This window comes from Prionailurus bengalensis, chromosome A3 (genome assembly GCF_016509475.1).
Source record: "Prionailurus bengalensis isolate Pbe53 chromosome A3, Fcat_Pben_1.1_paternal_pri, whole genome shotgun sequence".
Lineage (NCBI taxonomy): Eukaryota > Metazoa > Chordata > Mammalia > Carnivora > Felidae > Prionailurus > Prionailurus bengalensis.
Window position 1 is genome coordinate 50321244 of NC_057354.1, and position 27294 is coordinate 50348537.

General features: G+C 43.4%; 1 protein-coding gene across 6 annotated transcripts in view; it reads right to left on the reverse strand.

The window, feature by feature from the left end:
• NINL (ninein like) overlaps positions 1-27294 on the reverse strand; it is a 174774-nt gene that overhangs the window by 75943 nt on the left and 71537 nt on the right. For all 6 annotated transcript variants that reach the window (XM_043604744.1, XM_043604745.1, XM_043604743.1 and 3 more), the window contains exons 2-7: positions 19117-19310; positions 10873-10969; positions 6690-6868; positions 4395-4461; positions 2269-2459; positions 1408-1560 (exon numbers count right to left, since the gene is read on the reverse strand). In XM_043604744.1, the coding sequence (XP_043460679.1) occupies positions 1408-1560; positions 2269-2459; positions 4395-4461; positions 6690-6868; positions 10873-10969; positions 19117-19310 (881 nt within the window). The remainder of the gene's footprint in view (positions 1-1407; positions 1561-2268; positions 2460-4394; positions 4462-6689; positions 6869-10872; positions 10970-19116; positions 19311-27294) is intronic.

Sequence of the window (27294 nt, forward strand, 5' to 3'; positions counted from 1 at the left end):
TGAACTTGGGGACAGGCACGTCATGGTGTAGCAAGAGGGGGGATGGTGCTGGGCCACATACTTGAGGGCCCAGCACCACCATGCCACGCAAGAGTCCACACACACAGGATGCAACACCCTCCACCTGCAGCTGTGTTAGCTCAGGGCACTTCCTGGGTAGTCAGGTGTTCCTTGGGCACCTGCATCTGACTAGAGGTGGGTCCTGCCTGGTTTCATTCCTGCGCCCCATGGCTCAGAGTCCTGTCCAGCTGTGCTTCCTCATTGGGACGCAGGAACAAGGGCAGCTCCACCACAGAGGAGGCACCCTCCCTCCACTGGCTCCAAGCATGACTTGGTGGGACTTCATGGCCTCTGACCTTACATGGCCTGACACTTTCCTTTAACACTCCTAGTTTCTTCTCTCTCCATTCTCATCAGGTTTAGATTCAGAAATGGGACTCTCGGGGCGCCTGGGTGGCGCAGTCGGTTAAGCGTCCGACTTCAGCCAGGTCACGATCTCGCGGTCTGTGAGTTCGAGCCCCGCGTCGGGCTCTGGGCTGATGGCTCAGAGCCTGGAGCCTGTTTCCGACTCTGTGTCTCCCTCTCTCTCTGCCCCTCCCCCGTTCATGCTCTGTCTCTCTCTGTCCCAAAAATAAATAAACGTTGAAAAAAAAATTAAAAAAAAAAAAAAAAAAAAAGAAGTGGGACTCTCAGATTACACCTAGTGCAGCAGAAAACAACATTACTCATCTTGTACCGCCACCTACAAACTACAGGATCAGCCACATCAGCAGAGAAGCATTGGCAAGACTCCCCCAGAGAACCTTGCCCTGTGGTGGAAGAGGGAGGTTCTCCTCTCCTGGGATGGAGAAAAACCAAATGCTAAGCCAACGGTCAGCAAATGAGATCACAATTTAAATAACCGCCTAAAATCTGCTCCTCTCCATCTGCAGAGACCTGGTATTTGAATGAGAGATAAAATTCAGGAACACAACACAGGGAGAGTACAAGGAAAGGAGTACCTGGAGAGCTACTCCTAGGGAAGGTACAGAATGCTCTCACTGCACCACAATGGGGAGGAGAGAAGAAGCTCTTCTAATGGAAGGTGCACTGGGATAGGCTTCTTGAGGAGAAAATCGAGGAACTGCCATGTAATCCTCATAAAACCACTATAAGGTAGGCACCATTTTACAGATGAAGAGCCTGAAGCTCAGAGAAGGCAAGTAACTCATTCAGGGATACACAGTTAGGGAGGGGCAATGCCAGATCAGCAGAAGACCTGTGTGATTCTAGAATCTAAATCACATGGCCTCCCACTCACACACGTATGTGTACATACTCCCACCAACTCCCAGGTCTGTGAAGATGATGAAGGCCAGAGTGACAGCAGTTGCTGCTGTGGTTCAAAGCTTAATCATCCCATTTTACCTGGTGATGAGACCAGGACATGCTTGGTTTGATGGGAGTGGAAGACTCTGGAAGTGAAGTGGGCCCGTGATTGAATAGGCCAAGCTGGAATTCCTCAAGACTCACTCTGCCGTCTCCATCTTGATCCAGTTTGTTAAACAGGTCCTCCAGTTCCTAGACAAAAGCCACCACACCTGTGCTGAGGCCCCACCCACAAGCAGCTGCATGCCAGTCACCACCACCCAGGCCTTCCCTGGGCAGTCTGCTTGTCCTTACCAAACTCACCTGGGATACACCTGATGTCCCCCGACTCTGTCTTGTGACATCTACATACCTGGTCAGTTTCCACCCTGCTGTGAAGGGGTGCCACCTGCACTTCCTAATTCCATAAATACCCATTCAGAGTAACTTGCTGGATGGCAGGAAGAAGACATACATATGGAGGGGGTCCTGGGCCCCCAGCAATTCAGAGAACAGCAAGGACAGCAGGACTAAAGGGAACTTTAGTAAGGAGGCACTTCCCCATCACATCACCCTGCCCACCCCCCTCCCCTTGGCCCCTGCAAGGGAGTGCAGCCTGCCTCAGAGGGCATAACATCTGGGTTGGGCGGTAGAACTAGGCAATGCAGGAAGGGGAAAGGGCACTCCAGGCAGAGAAAGGGTCATAAGTGAAGGTGCTCAGAAGCTGGTGAGGCAGGCCATACATGACATGTGTGGGCGCAGACCTCAGCAGAAGCACTGGGAGTTACCAGAGGACTTTAGACCACAAAGTAGTACAACCACATCAGTGTCTGGAGGGTGAAGGGACTCTCCAGATGCAACAGCAACCTGACCAGCACAAAGAACCTGTCCTTGACTGTAGTCTGCCTCAGACCCTCTCACCTCCTTCTTCAGTGCCTGGAGCCCGATGCTTTGGCAGACCACAGCCAGCTCCTGCTCGCTGAGGTGGCCGTTACTGCCAACACCTAGCTTTTCCCAGATGCCACGAACCCGGCTCTCAGGGGTGTCCAGGGAGAGGCTGCAGGGCTTCTGGAGGCATCTGAAGACCTCAGAACCCCAAGCTGGCAGCTGGCCTGAAGCAGAAAGAGTGACAGGTAAACCTGATGTCCAGGTAGAAGCACTTAGGGGAAATATACCAATGCTGGCAACTGACTCTGAAATCAGATGGATGGGCAGGTGGACACACTTGAGTAGTGAAGCATCAAAGGTGGAATCTAGGTGATGAGTACATGGCTGTTCACAATACGATTCTTTCATCTTCATTCTGTGTTTCCAAATTTTCATAATAAAATGTAGGTGGGGGTGGGAGGAACCTCTGGTCCATGTGGGGAAAGCTTTTTCTCAAAGGAACCTCCTAAAGTCAGACCACTGGAAGCATATAAAAGAGGGCTGCATTATTTGTATTTACAAAAAACAAAACAAAACAAAATAAAACAAAAAAAAACCCCTAGTTTTTAAAAAATAAATTTCAGAAACTAATGTTTCTGAGCTTTGCCAGAGAAACAACTTGTGGAATGGACAGACGTTGGGGGTGCCCGTGAGAAGCCATCATGGATGAGCCATGCTTCAAGCCAGACATTCCCTCTACAGTCAGTCCACGCCACCCAGCCTGACACAGAGAGGCAGCTCAGACTCCACATGACTGAAGTTCCCCATCAGCAGCTTGGGTAATGGGCTACTTTGACATTAATTACTTTGATAGCCCAACCAAGAACAAGAAAGTCACTTTTCCTGAGGAAAGCCAGGCCTGTGTGCTCATGAACAACACTGTGTTGGGTTGAGGAAAATGCCTTAAAAAAATTTTTTTAATGTTTATTTTTGAGGGAGGGGAGGGGAAAAGAGACAGGGAGACACAGAATCTTGAAGCAGGCTCCAGGATCTGAGCTGTCAGCACAGAGATGTTTAACCGACTGAGTCACTCACGCACCCTGGAAAATGCCTTTTTTGAGATCTCTTCCAGCATAAAGTGTCTGAAATTTCTAAGTAAAAGCATAAAAGCACCTCTGATACTAGGGTTTATTTCTCAGGAATGGCAAAGGAGATAAATAAATCCTCTGAGGTCTGATGTGAGTTTCATGCACACTGTCAATTCTAACCCAGTGAAAAGGTTTCTGTTCGAGGCTAGGAAGAACCCAACCTGCTCTGCAGGCAGAGAGACCCAAAATTGCACTGTGCACAACCTTCCTTTCCTGCCCTAGATTTAGAATTGAAACCAAGACGGTTAAGATGTGATCACTTGGCTGCTCTTCCTTATCTATGTGCTTTGTCCAACAGCTGAGGTGGGCGCTCAGGTCAGTTCCCCTGACATCCACTAAGTTAAACACTGAACAATGGCTCTCGTCCTTGAGGATCACAATCTAGATCATGCTCAGTTCCAACTGCTGATTTTTTACTGCAGCAAAAATTCAAAAGGTCAACTGTGGTCTCCCTCTCCAAGTAAAGTTTCTGCACTTTCTCCTCTGTGTGGGAGGTATGTTTAAAGCATCCCCAGACGCACATGTGGGCACACTGCTATCTTATGTACCCCTGCTTTTGCCTTCCAGTTGCCCCTGCAAGGCTCCTGAGGGCCAGGACCACATCTGCTATTTTATCTGGAGCATAGACACAGAGCCACTGGAGGTTGCCAAGACTGCTTGCACACAGCCAGGAAGACGATGTGCCCAGGTCTGGCACATTAAGAAGGGAGTGCAAGAGGCCTGGGACCTCAAGCCATGCCTGCCACCTGGGGTCATGCTGGTCCTCACAGATTGCGAGATGTGGCCCAACCATACTGCTCCCTTGGCCAGGGGCCTCTGTCCAAGGATCTGACCTCAGGGGATGCCGAGCACCAAGAGACTACCTCCTGGCTGGGACCACTTCTGGAGAAGGGGCCCACCAGATACAGCACCCACTCTGCATGCTTCCCAGGAAATTACACATGGCTGGCTCACTGACCAACAAGCCAGCGCCTTGAACTTCAAAGCACTGATCAAAGATAGGGAGAACCAACCATGAGTCTGTGGCTTTACCTTGTGCTTCAAACAACTCATTCTGAGGTTCTTTAGCACTTTCAGCTTCTTCATCTGACTTGAGACTCTGTAGAAAAACGAAAAGAAGGATATATTTTGGAGCTAGGTAGGGACTGAGGAAGAGGACAAACAGCTGGTGAGATGCAGCTCCTCGGGCAAAACCCCCCACCTACAGATGGCCTTTGCACCAAGCCGTGAGGCACGGGCACAGAACAGCTCCTTCTCACAGACCAAGCACTACAATGTAGACACAGAGACACATGATGCTCCTCAACATAAACCAAGTCATCAGTAGTTAACACTAAAAACATAATCAAGCACTTGTACCCAAACAGGAATGAAAAATGCTCCCCAAACCAACACCTCCTTGTGGTGCTGGCTTCGGACACCAGCACTGGAGAGGAATGGCCAGGGAGTATGGTCAACCTTCCACTGCACGACATTATCTTGCTCCAGCTTGATGGTCTTCACTTCTCTGTACCCTGTCCCTTATCATCCAGATCAATTCAGCAAACAGTTGGAGGGAGAGTAGTTCTCCCTGTCCCTCCAGGAGCTCCAGGGACAGCATGATACATAGCAAGCACTGACTCCTCAGTGCCCTTTGCAAGCTGTACCCTGAAGGGGGCAGGCCATCAAGAAACACTTGACTGTGGGGCGCCTGGGTGGCTCAGTTGGTTAAGTGTCCAACTTTGGCTCAGGTCATGATCTCACAGTTCGTGAGTTTGAGCCCCGCGTCGGGCTCTGTGCTGACAGCTCAGAGCCTGGAGCCTGCTTCAGATTCTGTCTCCCTCTCTCTCTGCCCCACCCCCGCTCATGCTTTGTCTGTCTTAAAAAAAAAAAAAAATTAAAGAAACACTTGACTCAGGTAAAAACCTCATGTTTTTGTGGCCAAGTTGGCTGACTACAAAGTCAAAGTCTGCTTCTGACAGGTGCTATGCATCCCACATCTGATTCTGGAAGGAATGCCAAGTTGGCCAAGACTCAGCACTCCTCAGAGCCAGCACTGAAATGAGAGTGGAATCTGGGAGCAGGTGGTATGTCCCATTTTTCTAATGCATTCAGCCCAACTGACAACCCTAAAAACAGCATTCCTCCATGTTCTAGTTCCAGGGATCAAAGATGGTTTTAAAAAGCAGAACAGCATAATGGAGATAGAGCAGACTCCTTATACCTCTATCCCTGCAGACCAAAGTTAAAAACGATAAAGAAGTGAATGCCTGGGATTTGTTGGTATTACCCAGGCATAGCATGTCCCTGAGCAAAGAAACTCTAGGATTTAAATAGATATGCTTGCCTCAACAAATGCTGAACATGTAATAAAATTAATGTGAGGGTCTTATTGAAGATAAGTCCCCATAAAGCCCCACCTGACAAAATGGACATCACAGAGAGTAGGAACCAGGAACCTTCTGGAATTCTTGAAAATAAGTCTAAGGACTCTACAGTTAACTTGAAAGTTATGGATCTGCCCCATGGATATTTCCTGACATGAAGGCTGTAAGGCTCCAGCAGACCATCTTCTGCAGTATCTCGGCAGCAGTGAACAATTTAGGGACATGGGGGGATAGAATCAACCCTCAGAGCCCTGGGAGGTCTCAGCACATGTTTGCCAAATTGTAAGTGGTATATTCTTGGTATATTCCAAGTGCTCAAGGCAGGTGGGACCATGGGCCTATTGGTACTTCCAAGTTCCTAACCTTACAAGGGCACCAGAAAGGCATCTTTCTTTCTTTTCTCACTCTTATTAAACCATAAAAAACAGCCTTCTCACAGTGGTGGGGGGAAAGTTGGTGGTGATAAGCAGGTGAAAAGCAGGTGATTTCAGCACAAATTCTGCACTGCCCTAATGTCTGAAGAAGTACAGTCTGGCCAGAATTCCCTGCAGACAGACCCAGAGACACTTTAACAATTCTTTTTTTTTTTTTTTTAAGTTTATTTATTTATTTTGAGAGAGAGACAGAGAGAATGAGGGGGGGGGGAGGGGCAGAGAGAGAGAGACAAGGAGAGAACCTCAAGCAAACTCCACACCTAGCATGCAGCCCAACATGGGGCTAGATCTCATGAACCATGAGATCATGACCTGAGCCAAAATCAAGAGTCAGTCACTTAACCAATTAGGTCACCCAGGCACCCCAGACTTTAGAATGAAATGTCATTCCCCAAACTGCACCTTTGTTTCTGGCAACTTGAGATGCCCAGAAATGCCCACCTGCCCCTCACATCCTCTTATAGTCATGTCACAATGACTAAATGAGATGGTGGCCTAGGGTGGGGAAAGGAGGAACTCGGACCCACCTCCACACTTTCCAGAGATGCAGAGCGGCGGAGCTGGCCTCTTCCAGTGGCCCTCGCCTGCTGTTCTGGTAAACATTTGGCTCCTGTTGCAGAGCCACATGGCTCAGGCTCAGGGCAGCTCCAGCGACCATACCATTTAGAGCCACTCACATACTTTGGCGGGACAGCACGTGAAGCAGCTGGAAAGAAAATATGAGGTTTGGTGGAGGGGGTGGCGGGGGGGGACAGGGAGCGGATGGTCTGTGCACACTGCAGAACACATTTCAAGATACAGAGTGTAGCTCTCACAGAAGCACACAGAAAATGTCTGGAAGAACACAGACAGCAGTTAACAGTGGTCAATCTATTCCTCAGGCAGGGAACTGAGAAACCCAGGCTGGGAGATGGGGACTTTCTACTCTAAACTCTACATGCTATTTAAAGTTTTCTGAGCATACTGCTTTTATGTAGTAAAAGACTACTACTAATACAAAAAGACTTTTTGTTTACATAATAAGAGACTAATACTAATAGCTTTTTATACAAAGAAAAAAAAACCCTCCAATATTCCAGCAACATACTGTTCTAGAGACCAGAAGGTCACTTCCTACCCTGCTTACTTCAGGACCCCATCTGGACAGGACTGTCAGGGAGCTGTGGGCATGGACCTCACACACAGCCAAGGGAGGCTCAAACTCTGCTGGTCTGAAGTCTGGGGCAAAGGCAGGCATGAGTTTTAGTCTGGGATTCATGAGAATCTCTTAAACCCTAATAACCCTTTGCATTTCCTTCTTCCCTCCTTACCTGTTCACATTTGTACACAATGTGACCTCTCAGGCAGAGAAGAAATGATACTGACTCTGTGAGGAATTTGGGTGAGTAAGAAACAGACTTGGAGAGGGTATCATGGGCAGCAGCCAGGACACAACATAGGTTCAGAGGGAAGCAGCCAGCATGGGCCAGTTGGAAAGAAAAGCATAGGATCCAATGAAGTAATTCCAGGCCAGGAAAACAGAATTTCACTGAAAGGTGTCATGCTTCTTTAAAGAACCACATCAAGTGGTTCCAGGCCAGGAAATTCCAGGCCAGGGAATTCCAGGCCAGGAAAACAGAATTTCACTGAAAGGTGTCATGCTTCTTTAAAGAACCACATCAAGTGGTTCAAGTACCACATCATTCCTTTCTTCCATCCCCCCTGACCTTGACCCGTGACTCCTGACCTTGAGACCACATCAGAGGAAGGGGCTGGGTCCAGCCTGGCCAACTGAAAGTACAGTGATGCCAGTGACAGACAGACACTGGGGATGAGGGAGGAGTTTTAGGGAGGAAGATGCCAAGTTCCATGTGGGATGTGCAGACTATGAAGTGACAGCATGACATTTAAGACAGCTGACAATATGCAGGGTGACTATAGCATGTCTCACCTCACTGAGACACTTGAAGGTAATCATAAATTATACCAATCAGCCTGGGACAACAGGCATGTGATGTACTGAAGAGGAGGGCAAAGTTTACAAGCCAGCAGAGAGAAAAAAAGAGGGAGCAACCCAGCAGTGTTCAGAAGGGGCAAATTACAAATATGGAGAAAGGCTCCCACCAGAGAGCTGCCAAAAGGGTAAGTGAAAGTCAGTGAATTCGGGCTCTTGCATATGAGCATCGTTTCTGGTTACAGAGAGGCTGTGGGCTGGCTGATGTGGGTGGGAGAAGAATCCTCCTTCCACCTTGAGGGGGTATAAGAAGAAGGAAAGTCGTATCAGGCAGGAAATGGGAAGCTGGGGCACAGTTGGGAAACCAAGTGCCGAAAAATCAGAGGGGCTCTGATGTCCCCTTGATCTGCCATGAAGGGAAGGAGTCTCAGGCCACACATATGACCATTTAATTGAGGACAGCTTTGAGATCTGAAAGAAAAGAAAAAGGCAAAGAAAACAAAAGAATTGAAAGAAGAGGGGGGAAAAACCACAAGTCCTAGAATACTTTCTTAACTCTTTGGAGAAACTGAGTGCATGCCAGAGATCTAGTTTTAAGTTTAGAAGCTCCACACATTCTCTAGCATGGGAGGAGCATATATAGTGTCAGGGACCCTGGGCATCGCCCTTCCATTCCTATCCACGATCACATGCCACATTCCCAAATCTTGTGTTAGTAAAGGCCTGTGGCACTCTTCACCTCTTTCAGAAGAACAGTGTCAGACAAAGTGACCAGCAAATGCCCCAGGGGTCATGCAGGGTTCTCTACACTATACCCAGGTGCCGTGTAGCCTTTAGCAGCCAGCTGAAGGAGCGGGTTCTGGCTACACTGTGTATACAAGGGCCCAGTGCTTACAACAGGAAAACCGGAACTCAAATCTTGGCCACAGTTCCAAGATCTATGTGGGATCTTGGACAAATCCCTTCACACATCAGCCCTCAGTTCCTCATCTGAATAATGGGTATGATAATGCCACAGGATTCTGTGAGCCTGGCACACTGAAGACAACTGATGTGAGGTATCATCCTTTCCACTCCCCATGCCCCTGCCCCAAGCTCTCCCACTATTATCCCTGTTATCTGGTCATGCACCTGCTCTAGACCAAGGGTCCACTGTGGGAGGAGCCTGCTGTGGACCAGAAGGAAAAGAGCTCCCTCCTCGATCTCATCAATACCATACCTCCAACCTCAAACACATTGCCCCATGCCCTATTTCACTCACTGCCCAATACTCACCACAGGTAGCCAAGATGGATCTGAAGCACATCAAGTGTCTGTCATTCACAGCCTGAAGTCCAATGGAACAGGCACTGAGAATGTCCATCATCATCTTCTGACCCTCAACCCACAACCTACATGCCCCTGAGTGGACCTCTTTCCAAACCCTCCCTCCACCTCCTGACCATTACCAAAGCCAGGGGGCATTCCTCCTCAGGATGTCCCTTCCATTTGGAAATTCTATCTTTGTCCCTCCAGCCCCATTCCCATGACAGGCATGTCAGCACAGCACAACACTACTGCCTGACATAAGATACATCTGCAAATGACTGCTGGTCATGTAATGGCTCCCACCCCGGTCGGATCTTCCCAAGGCTGGTGGCATCCTATCTGTTCTGCCAACCTCAGTGGTCTAGATATACCTTATGTCTGCACTGAGCTTTCAAATCTTGAAACTTCAACTGCTCCACAGTTGAAGATATAAAGTTCTACTTTATCTTGTCAACACTTCATGCTGTAAGGACAGCACGCAGTATTATTTGACACCTGTGATACTGTGATTTATAATAAATATATATTTGGTCTTCACCCCATCCCTGGCAACCAAACCTGAGTTTATATTAATGAGGTGACTCCTAGAATGCCCTTCAGAATGGGGGCTGGTTGTCTGGACACCCAACCATGTGATTAGAGGGTTAGAACTTTCAGCCCCACACCTGACCCCCAGGGAAGTGGGAGGGGCTGGAGGTTGCATTCAGTCATAAATAGCCAGTGGTTTGATCAATCATGCCTATGTAATGAAGCCTGCATAAAAACTCAACAGGATGGGGTTCAGAGAGCTTTTGGAGTGAACACACAGAGATTGGGGTAGAGTGGTGTGTGGTGAGAGGGCATGAGCTCTCCATCCTTTCCCCACACCTTGCCCTGTGCCCCTCCCTGTTCCATCTGGCTGTTCCCAAGTTCTATCCTTTTATAATAAAGTAGTGATTTAGTAAGTAAACTGTTGCTCTGATTTCTATGAGCTGCTCTTGCAAATGAATTGAACCCAAGGAAGGGGCTGTGGGAATCTCTGACTTACAACCAATCAGAAAGAGAGGCAACAAGCTGGACTTGTGACTGGCATCTGAAGTGGGGGCCATCTTGTAGGACTAAGGCTATCTCCAGGGAGGTAATATCAGGGTTGAGTTGCAATGTAGGACACTTAGATGGTGCTGGGGAATTGCCTGGTGTGGGACAAACTACCACACATTTGGTGACCAGAAGTGCCAGAAGTATTCAGAGGTGCTATGTGTAAAGGAAAGCAATAGAGCTTTTCCTTTCCAACACTATGGACAAATAAGGAAACAAAAGAAGAAAAAAATCCAATGTCTCATCCCAGTCCACACAGCTTGGCAGTCAGACAGTGGAGTTAGGATTTAATTCTCAGACCTACCAATATCCTTCAGTCTGAATACCACACTCCTGAAGGTAACAGATAAATAATGAAAAAAACTTAAGGTGAGTAGAGAAAGTCCTCTTACTAGATTCCAAGGAACTACTGTCTTCATCCGAGGGGCCAGCACCAGCATTTGATGACAACACTGCCACAAAACCTTCCTTAAATTCCTCAAAGTTAACCTGGTAAATGTAAGAAAACAGAGGTCAGTGTTACTTTCAACAGATCACATATGTAATACCTTAGCCTTTTGTTTATATTCTCACATGGAACATATTGCTGCCTTTAGCACTGAGAGCATTCATTTCATTTTTTCTAATATTCACTTAAGATTTTTAAAAATTTTATTTTGAGAACGTGTGTGCACACCAATGGAGGAGAGGTAGAGAGAAAGAATCCCAAGTGGGCTCTGTGCTGATGTGGGGCTTCAACAATCACGAACTGTGAGATCATGACCTCAGGCCAAGTCAAGACTCGAACACTTAACCAACTGAGCTACTCACACACCTCAATATTTTTTTTAAGTAGACTCCACACCCAGCACAGAACCCAATTTGGGGCTTGAATTCACAATCCTGAGATCAAGACCCTAGCCAAGATCAAGAGTCAGATGCTTAACTGACTGAGCCACTCAGGTGCCCCTAAGAATTTTTTTAAATAGAAGAATAAGGAAAGCAAGCCAAAAACTGATCACCAACAAAACCCAATTACAAATTTTAATAAGTACATCAAACAACATAATTAGAAAATTGAACCAAAAAGGGGTATCTGATGATCATAAAACATTAATATACATAAAGAAAATATTCAAGCTATCACCACCCCATCAAGAAATGGAATATTGCCAGCATCCCAGAGGGGCCTCCACCATGGCTCCTTTTGATTAAATCACCCGCCCCCCTACTCTGACTTTTATAGTAATAACATCTTTGCTTTTATACATTTGTATGCATCCCTGAGCAATATGGCTTAGTTTTGCTTCCTTTCAAATTTGATCTAAATGGAATTATATGCATATATTCTTTTATCCCCTGCTTCTTAAAACTCAATATTACTTCTGTAATACTCGTTCAAGCTGCCATGCATAATTCTTTTTTGCTTATATATAGCATTCCATTGTTTAACTGTGTATTTACTAACTATTCTCCTGCTGATGGATATTCCCATTGTTTCCAGTGTCTGATTATTTACAAAAAAAACCAAAACTGCTTTAAACATTATTGCACATTTGTCCTTAGGAGTTTCTCTAGTGTATATGCCAAAGAATGGGATTGTGGGGTCATAGAATATGCATTTGAATCTTCTTGGTGAACTGAATCTTTTATCACTATAAAATGCTAACCCTCTTTAGTTCGGAAATGTTATTTACCATAAAGACTAGCTTTCTTCTGATTAGTATTTACATGCTATACCTTTCCATCAAATTTTAATAATATTAGTTTTTTATATCCTTATATTTCTGATGTTTGTGAAAGCTTTATCTTTTAACTACTTAGTCTATTTACATTTAACATAATTACTGATATAGTTGGATTTAAATCTACTATTCTACAGTGTGCTTTCAATCTGCTTCTGCTTGTGTTTTCTCCCTTGTTTCCTCTCTTTGGATTTACTGACCTTTTTTTTAGGACTTCATTTTTCCTTTACTAAGTTACAGGTTATGCACTCTATTTCCATTCTCTTTTTCTTCATTCTAAAAATTACAATGTGCATCCCCAGCTTATCAAAGTTTACTGTTAGTCAATACTTTTACCCTATTCCACGGCAATACAAAACCTATGTAACAATTTAATTTCATTTACTACACTCCTGACTTTCATGCCTTTGTTATCAATTGTTATATATTTTAATTCACTCTATTTTAACCTCCCACAAAATATTATTTTTGCTTTATATAATCAATGTTCATTAAGAATTATACAAATATTTACTGCTTTGTTTTTCGTTTATTTTTGTGTTTCTGACCTTCTGTCTACGATAATTTTCTATCTATGTGAGGTACATCCTTTAGAATTTCATTTTTCTTAAGTATGCTGGTGCTAAGCTCTTTTTAGTTTGATTGTCTGAAATGTTTTTACTTCACTTTCAGTAAACTTTTTTTTAAGTAGAAAAAAAATTTATTAAAAGAATAGTGGAAATGACCCAGCTATCCATAAATAGAATGGGTAAATAAATTATGATATAGTCAGACAATGAAATATGATGATGGAAAAAAAAAACACTGACAGAGATATGATACTGAGTAAAAAAAACCCAGAGAGCACGTACTGAGCATGTACTGTGTATTTCCATTATATAAAGTTCAGAAACAGACAAAGCAAATCCATGGTGCTAGCATCAGGACAGCTGGTAGCCTTAGTCAAAGAGGCACTGCAAGGGACATGAGGAGGGATTCAGGATGCTGGTTACCCAGGTGCAGTCAGCATGGGATATTCATTGAGTATATACTTCTGATATGTGCTCTTTTCTCTATGGATGATTTAATAAAAGTCACACAGAAAGAAATCAACAGATGAGATTAGGTAGGTTAAGAGGTCACCAGTAAATGCTGAAAAAGCAGGTTTGGGGCTGTAGGTGCAAGCATGCTTCCCAAGTCTGGCACAGAACTTGAATGAGCAAAACTCTGTTGCTGCTGCTGAGCACTAAATGCAGCTGTCTGCTGAGGATACATGTGTTATTATGACCTGACATTGGATTATTTGTGCATTTGTTTATTTTTGTCTCTAGCATGTGATGCCACTTCTGGCAAATAGTTTATGGGATATGTTTGCCTCTGTATCTTTTCCTAACTGAGCAGAATTCGTCTTTTCACTGATGGGTTCTTTCACCTTTACTCTTAAAGGACCTTGCTGAGCATGGAACTCAGGTTGCCAGTTGATTTCTACTAGCACACTGGAGATACCTTTCCACTGGTTTCCAGCTTCCGCTGTTATCTTTCAGAAGGCAGCTGTCAATCTAACTATGGCTCATTTTCAAGATACATCTATTTTTCCCAGACTTCTTTTCAAAAAAAATTATTAAACTTTTCATTTTGAGAGAATTATACATTCACACGCAGTTATAGGAAAAAATACAGAGATCCTGTATACCCATCTCTGGCTGCTTTTATGATGATTTCTCTGTTTACTTTCAGTTTTACAATAATATGGCTAGGTGTGGATTTCTTTGCATTTATGCTACTTGGAATTCAGTGGATTTGGGGAATCCCAAACCTGTTCTGGAAATTTGTTTTTTTTAGCTATTATATGTTCACATTATGCCCCACCTCATTCACTCCTCTCTCCTGGGATTCCAAATAAAGGGATGTTGGAATGTAGGACCTTCTCACTCTACCTTTACCTTCTCTTCTGTTTCTATCTTCATGCTATATTCTTGATTCCAGTTAATGAATGCTCTCCTCAGCTGTGTCTAATCTACATTGGTTTTAATTTTGGCCTGTGATCACACTTTTCGGTTCTAAAAATTGTATTTGGTTCTTTGTTCAGATTTGTTATATCATTTTTTAGAGTTCCCTCTTTCCTATAGGTATTTTCAAGCTTTTTTAAAAAAAATCTCTTCTCACACAGTAACCACAGTTGTTTGATATTTTGTTCGCAGTAATTCCAGTACCTCACATGCTGTGCACCTGCTTCTGTTGCCTATTATTCCCCTGGTTCTTGCTCATCCTGCCTTATTTGTGTGTTGGCTATCCTTGATTATATGCTGGTTGTATTTGACTATTAGGAATAATTACAGATCTTGAATGATGACACTTTGTCAAGAGAGGTCTTTTATTTGCTATTGCCAGATGCCTGAGGGCACCACCTGGACAGGACCACCTTCAGATAAGTGAGGTTATCTAGACCAATGAGGGGACTACAAGTCCAGACAGCAAAAGACACAATGGCTGATTCAGATCCTCCCTTAAATTGGGGGCTGGTTTATCAGATTCTCTACCTTGGGTGAACCTGGGTTTTGACATATCTCCCTGGTCCTCTAAGGTCCCAAAGGCCATATCAATTTCACAGTTTCTCAACACTAATGGGGTTTTATGTGATGAGCTTAACATCTTTCAGTATATGACTTATTAGAGATTTTTAGGTAATTCCTCACTGACTTATTTGCTCTTTTTTTTTTTATAGTTTATTTATTTTGAGAGAGAGAGAGAGAAAGAGAGATCTGGGAGGGACAGAGAGAGAGAATCCCAAGCAGGATCCACACTGCCAGCGTGGAGCCTGTTGTGGGGCTCAAACTCATGAACCGCGAAATCATGACCTGGGCCAAAATCTAGAATTGGACACTTAACCAACTGAGCCACCCAGGCTCATGACTTGCTTGCTCTTTACCATTTTCAAGATATTTGTTTTTATGATTTTGTTCAGCATTTTTTAGTAGCCCATAGAGGAAGACTGGCCTGAGTTTGCTAACCTGCCACTACCAGAATGTTTGAAGCCTGTTCATACTTTTTTTTTTAGGACTACATAAATTCCATCATATGGATCTATCTTAATCAATCTCATATTAAAAAGGCTGTTTCCAATATTTTGCTATTTGAATTACTGCTAGAATGAATATCTTGCATATATGTCACTTCATATGAAGATAGACATTGTATTTCTGTCATTATCACATCCCAAGCTTCTGCATGTTGCCTAGCACATATTAAGTGCTCAGAAATACTTGTTGAATACATGGAAGTAGAATGAAATGACAATTTTGCTTGATCTAATCTCTGATTTCTTTTGTGTCTTTGATAACACTCATCAGATGACTTTCTTCTAACGATCAAATAGTAGTGAGATCTGATTGCCAAGTGTATTGCCATTTTATCTGATACTATTCTAACTGTGCTTATATGTTTCTGTGTCTTTTTCCTTCAATAAAGTGGGAAGAGCAACCCCCATGGCACTAAGGTGCTTCACAGAATAGGACATACCATCATCTCCGTAAAATCTCAGACTCACTCGTCACAATGAAGAGGCTGGACAGTGTGATCACTTTCAACTTTAAAATTATTTTCAGTAATACAATGTCAAGAATTGTTTTTCTAAGTATATGCACCCCTATGTTTATTGCAATAAACATAACAAAGATATGGAAGCAGCCCAAGTGTCCATCAATAGATGGATGGATAAGGAAAATGTGGTATAGACAATAAAAAAGGAATACTGCTCAGTCATAAGAAAGGATGAGATCTTGCCATCTGTGACAACATAGATGGACCCAGAGGGTATTATGTTAAGTGAAGTAAGTCAACAGAGAGCAAATGCCATCTGATTTCACTTGGGGTCTAAAAAATAGAATCTAAAAATAAAACAAATGAATGAACAAACAAAAAGGCAAAAACAGACCCATAAATACAGAAAACATGGTTGTCAGAGGGGAGGGTAGTGGGAGTACTGGCAAAATGAATGCAAGGAAGTGGGAGATATAAGCTTCCAGTTAAGGAATGAATAAGTCACGAGGATAAAAGGAACAGCATAGGGAATATAATCAACGATACTGTAATGACGTTGTATGGTGGCAGATGGCAGCTACACTTGTGGTGAGCATGAGATAACATATAGACTTGTCCAATCTCTATGTTGTACAACTAAAACTAATTTAACACTGTATGTCAACTATATTTCAATTAAAAAAATAATTATTTTTTTGTGAGTAAAATTCTCTTTCTGCACAAGTTCAAAATATTCAATGTAAGGTCCTCACTACTAACAAAGAAAAAAGAGAACCTAACATAAAATGCACATGGCAATTCCCCACACTCCAAAGGAATCAGATCAGATTAATTTCTGGCTTGAAACCAGACCTTGATAATGTTTCCTTCACAGGAAATAGGAATTAAAAATGAGCATAACCTCAGTGCATTAAAAGATTACCTTGTTAATTAAAATTAATGTTGTTTATAATGTTGTTATTCATTTTTATAACTGGATTACTGTATCAATGACTAACATTTACAAGATGTCATATATTAGTTACTACAAGGAAACTGGATATGCGATATTTGAACTAAAAAGCCAATCAATTCTTGTGGATAAAGGATTTATCTTGATTTTCTTTGAAATATCCTGAAATCTTCACCATTTGGTTTCTATCGTGGTAAATGGTTGACAACTATCTGGACATTTCTGGCTTGACACCAGCTTCCTCTAAAACCTCTACAGAATCCACCTAAATGCTGGCTGTGTGAGCTATGCCCCATGTGTGGGATGAAGCAGAGGAGCAGTAAAAGCTCTGAAAGCAGAAATAATCCACCATGACTATACAATCACAGAGGAGGTGGTACACAGTGTGGGGTGGGGTGGAGGGAGACAAATGCAGGGCCCCTAGAGGCATTGGCTGGTGTGGACACTACTCTTGAAATGTTAGAGAGGGAAGGAGGGACAACTTCCGATGAGACTCAAGAGCACTAAGGGCAGCAGAAATCTTCACCATAAGAGAGAGGAGTTGGGACAAACAGAAAGATGGATGAACACACACACAGAGCTTTATTAAGAGATGATGTTAATCAGAAAAGGTCAGGCTCCTGTCAATGCCTGTGAGTGTCTGTGTCTCCTTCTAACATACCTCCCCATAAAAGTGTGAGGAAAAACATCCAGCCTCCTGGAAGGAGTTATAGCTCATAGGAACTCTCTTCCAGGATACAGGTGATGTGGGAGAAACCAGAAATCTCAAACAACCCAAGTTGATTTTTCTCTTAACTGATGCTCCAATACTAATACTTTTTTTTTCCCTATCATAATTTGATGTTTCTAAATCTTGTACCATTTCTGCACATACAAAGGATAAAGTGGGGGAGAGCTCTGGAATGATGTGATTGTTCAATCAGCAGAATCTGTCATCTGAATGTGAACTTCTTCTTTTGGCTTTTAATTTTCCAAACTGCCAAAAATAATCAAGAAACTCAGATCATCTGTTTATACTGCTTGAATAACCAGAGTGATTTTCACAAATGTGCCTTTTGCTCCCAAATACAATTCCAGGTGATATCAAGAGGGGCTAGAACATTATCACAATTACACCTGATTCTTAAGTCCATAAAAAAAATCAGGAATTCGGGGCACCTGGGTGGCGCAGTCGGTTAAGCATCCGACTTCAGCCAGGTCACGATCTCGCGGTCCGTGAGTTCGAGCCCCGCGTCAGGCTCTGGGCTGATGGCTCGGAGCCTGGAGGCTGTTTCCGATTCTGTGTCTCCCTCTCTCTCTGCCCCTGGCAGGCATTGGCAATATGGGGCAGTGGGTGCTTTGGGGAAGTAACAAGAGGTACATTTCGTCTGGACTCTCTCCCTATGCTGGCAGTGAGGGATTTTTTTCTTGTTTTTCTGCATTTGTTTTTGTCCAAGAGCCCATTCAGGAAAATCTGCAGGCTGGATTTTTTTTTTTATCATTCAAAATAAAAATGGTTTCATTGATTTGTCTGGAAAAAATGTTCTTCCTTCAAAGATGACCAACGAGATAACAGGCACTGTTTTTAACACTAAAACATTAACATCTGGACACATTTAAGAAGTAGGGACAAAGTAGGAGGTACTTTTCAGTGTTTCTGTAAGTAAAGCAAATTGTAGTCTAGATTCTAGATCACCATTCTAGATGACCTTGAATTTCCTAGCAAAAACAACTTGAGTTCATACTTTCCTAGATCTGGCCTAGATGAAATCACAGGACACCTCTCAACATACATATCTATGTTCTGTTTTGCAACAGTGGTGTGCAGTTGCTTTGTTCATCTGCTATAATGAATTTCAAGCTGTGTAATTTTACTAGACAGTCTGCCTTCAAGGTAGTTTGAAGTTGCCTTTCTCTCAATGACAGTATGTCAGCTGCCCACAGATCCTTGTGTTTGTTTGTGAACCACATACCATTTACCCATACCAACCTTCCATCCCATCCCCCTCCCCCAATAAATCACTCAAACACCTTTCTGGAAAAACCAAACCAAACCTCTGGAAGTTACTATGCTTTAAAAAAATAATCTTCGGGAACCTGGGTGGCTAAGTCAGTTGAGCGTCCAACTTTGACTCAGGTCATGATCTCATGGTTCATGGGTCTGAGCCCCGCATGGGGCTCACAGCTGTCAGTGCAGAGCCTACTTCTCATCCCCTGTCCCCCTCTCTCTCGGCCCCTCCCCTACTTATGCTTTCTCTCAAAAATTAATAAACATTAAAAAAAAAGTAATCTTAAGAAAACTCTTGCTACAATGTAGAAGTTCAGCAGAAGGAAAAGCAGCTTTCCAGTTCCTAGTAACTCTCCTTTGGTCTGTCTCTTTAGTCAACTGATATTTCTCAAATGCCTACAGCAAACTATAGTATTCTGTGCTTTTCCTCATGAGAATGAAGTCAAATACCCACCCTGGCAAAGTGGTCATTTCCAAGAAGTGTTTGCAGAAGGATGGGCAGCTCCTTTTCCAGATGAAGCTTAAGGCAGAGCTGGGTCAGCTCTTCCCGGTCCAGAAAGCCTGTCCCTGTGGTGTCACAGCTGCTGTAGACTTCTTTGAGCTGTGAAACATAGTGGTTCTCTTCTTCTTCACCCATCCCATAGCAGGCTGGGCATGCCAGGGGGAAAAGAGAAACAAGAGTACACTCTTATTGCCACATGCCACATTTTTTCACTGCTCCAATGAGCCTGGTATGGTGGCATCCAGGGTGCTCCTGTGAGACCTCTACAGGAGAGGTCAGAAACATGTGAATGGGGAGCCAGTCCTTGTTCAAAAGAACCAGAATTTCTTTGTTCTGTAAGAAAATATCTATTATAGAATAATCAGGAAAAAGAGATAGGTATAGAGAACTTAAAATCATCCAAAATTTCACCACCTAAAAATATCATTACTAATATTTTGACAAACATACATTCTAATTTTTCTCTCTCTATATATATAAGTATGGTATTTTTTTCCTTACTGGTATTTAGTTATAAATACTTCATAAAGTAAAAATGTTACTAAATTTTACTAAATAAAATTATTTACAATAAAAAATGGAAACTCCAATAAAATATATAGAGGATGTTACTTAATCACAAAGGAAAAAGTATATGGATAATAACCATATAAAATGTTCAAATTAAAACAAAGATACTCTTTGCCACTGTCAAATATCAAGAATAAAAACCCCAATGCTAACTGAGGCTATCATCAAAGGGGCCTCTCACATATTTCTGGAGAAAGTGACAATTAAATGCCTTCTGAAATATACTTTGTATACCAAGAAATTTTTAAATAATTGTATTATCTGACCTAGTTATTTCACATACACAATATCTTACAGAAATTCCTTGTACTTCAGGACAGACAAAAACGTAAAAGAAAACAAAATGTCCAACAAAAGAAAATAGATTGCTAAGTTACAGAACAATTATATGGCAGAATAGCCAACAGGCTTAAAAAACACATTTCTGAAAAATATTAAACAGCATAGGAAGTGCAGTTGATAAAATACCAAGCCAGGATAAAAACTTTATAATAATAATAGCTGGCATACGTACTGGTCAGTTCACATACAAAATTCACTTATGTCTAGAACAAATCTATCAAGAGACTTCTGCAATTCTTGGGGGGAAATATAGTAAAAAAAAAAAATACGCCAAAATGGTAACAGATGATTTTATGATATTCTACATTTCCATTTTCTATTCTCAACATTTTTATATTTCTCAAAAAATTCTATAAAAAGTGAAACACTTTATAACTAGAAAGATGTTGCTAAGCCGTGTAAAACACTGAGGTCCTAAAGATACTAGGATGAACCATATGATATTGCCAACACTGGAGTTTTCTGACCAACAACAATGGCGACTTCACGCTGGTCAGTATATTGTACAGACACAGGACTGTGGACAATTCTGAAAAGAGGAGATGCGATAAGTAAACAAACATGGAAAACTGATCAAGCTCATTAATCAGCAAACAATTCATAAACACGAAACAATAAAGTAACATCTCTTACTAATAAGAAACAGCACACGGGCGCCTGGGTGGCTCAGTCGGTTAAGCGTCCGACTTCAGCTCAGGTCATGATCTCGCGGTCTGTGAGTTCAAGCCCCGCGTCAGGCTCTGTGCTGACTGCTCAGAGCCTGGAGCCTGTTCAGATTCTGTGTCTTCCTCTCTCTCTGACCCTCCCCCATTCATGCTCTGTCTCTCTCTGTCTCAAAAATAAATAAACGTTAAAAAAAATTAAAAAAAAAGAAACAGCACAATAAATGCCAATTCTATAAAGATATGATTTTTAATGTCAATGGTATTTGCCCATGCATCATCCACGAGGGGTAGGGAGGTCTGCATCAGCACAAAACCTGTATGAAGGATTGAAATCTGTTCATATCAATCCCCTCCTCCCTCCACCAAGAGTATCGTCTTACTCAGGGAAACAGTAAAATCAGTGACGTAAAAAAACTGACTTTGAATAGAATCTCCATTATGATCTTATAAGGTGAACTGACTTCCCTGAGCTCCTGATTAAACACCTGCTGATCAGGTATAAAGACTGCCAGCATCTCAGCCTCAGGTGTGATGCAGGAGTGAAAGGATAACAGGCCTGTTCTATCCACTCATCAAATTATGCGTGCATTCCTAGAAAGAAGCTTGGGGAAGTGATGAAAGGGCATGGATAGGTGGAGCTCTGAACACCTGCCCCATCCCAGACAGTTTTGACTGCAGAAACAACATGGAGTAACATAGATATACATGTAAAAACATCAAGGATAAATCAGAAAACTGAATACCATTACTAACTCAACATCTGTCACACTTCTCATCCGAGGTCAGTCCCCCACCTAAGCTGGGAGCTCTGTCCTTTTGCAGACAACAGACACCTGTGGTGAGCTGCATACAACTACTGATATTTGCCAATGCTTATTTTTGATAAGCCAGAAGTAAATGGACAGGAGAACATAATGGTAAGAAAGACAAGTGGCAAAATTCAGTATGTGAAAGAGAGTCAAGGAATCAGGGTGAGGAGGGTGAGCAGTGACTAGGAGACCCTGACTGCAGAACCTACCACACACCCACACTTCCCCAGGCAGATGTCCCCCCCCCCCCCCCCCCCCCCCCCCCGCCCCGCACCGCATGCTCTCCCTGTTGCCTTGACTACTAACTATCCTCCCAGCCCCCATCCACCACCACCTGGCCATGCCTCCGCAAATCATGAACACACCTATTGTGAAAAATCCTCCAGTTTTTCTATTTTACTTTTAGTTGTAACCAATTCAAGCAATTAAAAGTATATAAACAAAAACAAAACAAAACAAAGCAAAACAAAAGCCCAACTCCACTCCCAGAGGTAAGCACTGCTTAGAGTGTAGGCTTTCAAATTATTCCCAAGTCTACGAGGTAGATGAACACACAGACCTATATAAATAGATAACACACATAGATATGCATGTTTTTATGTAAGTGTAACACCATACGTGTTATTTTGCAACTTTTTTTTTTTAATTTTGAAGAAAGAGAAAGTGTGCATAAGTGGGGGAGAGGGACAAATGGGAGAGAAAGAGAGAGAGAGAGACAGAACATCTCATGCAGGCTCCAGGCTTAGCTCAGAGGCCTACTCAGGGCTTGGTCCCACGGCCCTGGGATCATGATCTCAGCTGAGTCAGACATTCAACCAACAACTGAGCCACCCAGGCACCCCTATTTTTCAACTTTTAAAAAATATAGGATATCTGAAAGATCTTTCCATGCCTTCTTCATTTAAAATTTTTTAAAAATATTTATTTATTTTTGAGACACAGAGAGACAGAGGCAGAGAGAAAGCGAGCATGAGCGGGGGAGGGGCAGAGAGAGAGAGAGAGAGAGAGAGAGGGGGACACAGAATCTGAAGCAGGCTCTAGGCTCTGAGCTGTCAGCACAGAGCCTGAAGTGGGGCTCAAACCCATGAACGGTGAAATCATGACCTGAGCCAAAGTCAGACGCTTAACTGACTGAGCCACCCAGGTGCCCCTCTAAGGATTGTCTTAGAGATGTGGGGCATCTCCAGGGTTTTTTCTTACAAAACCTTCCTCCGGCCCTCAACACCCCAGGAGGACTCTTCATGAGTCCTGAAGGGGCAAACCAAACCAATGTCCTGCAGAGTGTGCCCTTGGTTGGTGCAGGAGTGTCCCTGGAGAAGGCGGGCTTGGCTGTTTTCCCAAGGGCTGAGCAAGAAGAGAAGAACCATCTTCCTCTCCCAGCCTTAGGCAAGTCCTGCATCAACACCATCCTGGGGGGCCACACACTCCCTCCACCACATGTTATTTTTGTTGCCACAGGGACTTAAGGTCCCTATTGAGATGTAGCTTTCCCTTTCTACACAGTTTCAAACTGGGGCCTGAGGCACCCTGGCTGTCCATTAAGGTGAAGTCTGTATGCAGAGGGCCCACTGGTGGTGAGTCTCCCTTGGTGAAAGGGGGTCCACAGCCTGCCACAACCCAAAGCCTTGCTGAAATAAGGAGAGGTGCAAAGTACTGAGACTACAGACACCAGAGAAGCAACAAGACTTAGAAAGAAGAGTAGCAGCTCCTTCTTCATCACCCACAAGAGCTGCGTTCACAGTTCATCTTCAAATGTCACCAGACTCCACCAAGTCTGGGGCTGTCTCTGGAGGCCTAGGATGCTCCACCTCATTTCCTCTGGGACCACAGAATCACATTTTTGAGGCCTGGCTGGGATTTCTAGAAAACAGAAGGAACTTCCCATCTGACTAAACAGACCACAGAAGGGACAGGCCAGCAGGGCCTGGTTTTGAAGAGAGCAGCACTAACTCTTTGAACAGCCCCTGCTCCCACAGGACCTAGTACAGCATCCCCCTCAGGCCCCTGTTTTCATTGGCTCACAGCAGAACATCCAGTGTACCCAAAATGAGTCTATGAGGCAAAACTGCAAAGGAAACCTGACCTCGGTAAAATGCAAACAGATTCAGGTTCTGAAAACAGATTTAGCCTCTTCATAAGAGGCTGAGTGCCAGAAGCACATTTCAGTTAAGTAGAACAGCCACTCTGTCTACAGGGAGGCAGGCCCAGAGTACCCAGAACTCCTTCTAGGGTCTCCCCCATACACCAGGTTATGATAAAGTCTCTAGAGAACCTCTTCTGAGAGGCTACATGTTTTCCTGAGAGGGGACACCCATCAGTAACAGGGTACACAATCAGTGAGTGCAAAGCAAGACCTTGGGGGTGGGAGGAAAATCAATAAAATGTAAATGGGAAACAGGCCAAATCCTCAGGCCACCAGGCTGCCATCCAATGACCCAACACCAGGAGGGTGTGACTGGCATAGTCCTCCCAAGCTCCACACCCCACCTGCCCTCTGGGCCACAAGGCAGACAGGAACTGAGGAAGGGCTTCCTCCAATCCCAGAGCTGACCTCAGTGCAGGTCTGTAGTGCATTTTGTCAAATGCTTCAAATGCCCGAAATGTTTTGGGTTTTACATTTTTATGCTGGACATTCTATAATGAGCCCAGAGCAATACATGATGCTGTAATTTAGCTATTTTAAAGGGAAGGTCACCAGCATTATAGACCCACTTAATATCAGAGTTGCTGCATCCCACACCTTCCCAGGACAGGTCAGATCTAGGCTGGGGTGGGCCAAGAAGGGGAAGAGTGGGGAGCATACTCTAGGGCATTCACCCAGGAGAGGGGGGCATTCCCAGTGGGGCAGGTAAGCTGAAAAGCCTTCCCAATACCTGCACTGTCAAAGAGGATATATCAAGAAAATCAAGGTCAGCAAACCCTCAGATGTTCCCACATCACACTGGATCTGCCAGAGGTGGAACATACCTGCAGGAACTCCTACCCCATGATTCCAGAACTGGGCAGAACTCAGGTGTGGGAGCTGGAGGTTAAAGGGCTCCAGAGGGCCCTCCCAGGAGCAATGAGAAGCCAGCCCTCTTCTTGACAGAACTTACTTGTCTGCCTACATACCTCCATGAAAGGGTTAACACAGGGCAAGGACCCAAACACTCAACCCCACATCGCCTAGGTTATACCTAGTTTTGCTCAATACACAGTTGAATTCCTGGCAATTCAGAAACACTCCTTTCCTCTCCTTTCCCTCATCATGTGAATCTAAGACATTGCACCCAAGAGAGCAGATATTTCATCTACCAGCCATGCAGATACAGGCAAGAGAGGTAATTCAGGTCAGCAGTACTACAAGTCAGGCAAAAAAAGATATGCTAACACATTTCCTAACCCCCACCCAAAGCAATGTCCAGCCATGTTTTCAAAATAAAGGGAAAAAGGAGGCACTGCCTCTACTCATGTATGCCCTATGGACACTTCCCAGGATGTGGGAAGGGTCTTTCTATAGCTTCTGGAATACCACATAACAAATCTCAGTGGTAAAATAGTTCGCTATACTGGCCAGAAAGGCTTGGAAGAACTCCAAGGCTTCCTTCACCTGGAAAGCATGGCCTGGGTACAGGTCTAGTCTACCAGTACAGAGGAGCCATGTAGACCTCCATGGCTTCCTCTGCATTCAGGAGTCTCAGAAAAGGGCTTGAGTGACAAAACTAGACACTGTAAACATCACAGAATTATGGAAAGTCTCAGAAATAGTGGGGAAGCATGAAAAGGGGCTTCAAAATTCTGATGTTCACACACACACCCCATTTGCTGGAATGTGGAGGTAGTGATTTGGGAGGTGGTACATGCAGAAGGGGAGACCCAAGACATACACACAGGCACTGTCCTGCCCCACCCCACAAAGAAAAACTAATATCCACAGAGAGAGAAAGGAAAATCATTAAAGTCATCACAGACAATAGACTATTAAACAAAGGTATGATTAAGACATCAAGGGAGGTTTCTTGGACATTGACATATTACAGTTGCAACAAAAAAATTCAATAGCAAGACTGGAAACTACAAACAAGGAAATCTTCCATGAAGTGCATCTAAATGACGGGGCGCCTGGGTGGCTCAGTTGGTTAAGCATCCGACTTTGGTCATGATCCGGTCATGATCTCGCGGTTTGTGAGTTCGAGCCCCGCGTCAGGTTCTGTGCTGACAGCTCAGAGCCTGGAGCCTGCTTGTGATTCTGTGTCTCCTCCTCTATCTGCCCCTCCCATGCTCATGCTCTGTCTCTCTCTGTCTCTCACAAATAAACATTAAAAAAATTTTTTTAAGAAAAGTAGATTTAAAGTGTGTCTAAATGAGATAAGATTACATGATGAGGAAAAGACAGTCTCTTCAATAAATTCTGTTGCAGGGTGCCTGGGTGGCACGGTGGGTTAAGCGCCTGACTTCCGCTCAGGTCATGATCTCATGGTTCATGAGTCTGAGTTCCACATCAGGCTGTCTGCTGTCAGCAGAGTTCATTTCAGATCCTCTGTCTCCCTCTCTCTCTGCCCCTCCCCCCCTTAAAAATAAACATTAAAAAATATATAAATAAATGGTGTTGCAAAATTGAAGAAAGAATAAAGAATGAAGTTTGACCCTTACCTCATACCATACACAAAAAACTAACTCACAATGGATTCAAGTTCTAAATTAAAATCTAAACCTATAAAACTTTTAAAAGAAAACACAAAGGAAAAGTTTCATGATGTTAGATTTGGTAACAATTTCTTACATATGATACTAAAGCACAGGCAACAAAAGCAAAAACAGGCAAATGGTATTATATCAAATTTAAGAACTTCTACACATCAAAGAAAAAAAGAGTGAAAAGGCAATCTATGTACTGACTGGGACAAAATAATTGTTAACCATATCTGATAAAAGGTTAATAACCAGAACATATCAAGAACCCCTACAACTCAATAACAAAAGACAGGTGATCCCATTTAAAAAATGGGCAATGGATTTGGAGAGACATTTCTCCAAAGAAGATATAAAATGGCTGACAAATGGCCAAACATATAAAAAAGGTGCTCAACACCTCTCATCATTCTCACACGCATTAGGATGGCCACTATAAAAAACAAAACAGAAAACAGGTGTTGGTGAAAACGTGGAAAAACTGGAACAATACACAGCACTGTTGGTGAAAAATGATGCAGCCACTATGGAAAATCATATGAAGGATCCTCAAAAATCTAAAAATAGAAACTATATGATCCAGCAATTCTACTTCCATGTATATAGCCAAAGGAATTGAAAGCAAGATCTCAGAGATATTTGCACACCCATGTTCACTGCATCATTATTCACAATCGCCAAGAGGTAGAAGCAACCCAAATGTCCATCAACAAATGAGTAAAGAAACTGTGGTATATCCACACAGTGGAATGTTATTCAGCCTTAAAAAGAAAGAAACCCTGTCACATACTACAACACAGCTGAACCCTGCGGGTGTTCAGTTTATGCCAGTCACAAAAGGACAAATACTGTGTGATTCCACTTGCATAGATGTTTAGTCAATTCATGGAAACAGTGGTGGTTGCCAGGGGCTGGGCGGAGGAAGGAGCTGTTCTGTGGGTATAGAGTTTGTGTCACAAGATGAAAAAGTTATTGAGATCTGTTACACAACAATGTGAATACTGAACTGTACATTTAAAAATGATTAATTGGGTAACTTTTATATTATGTATTTTTTATAATTAAAATTAAAA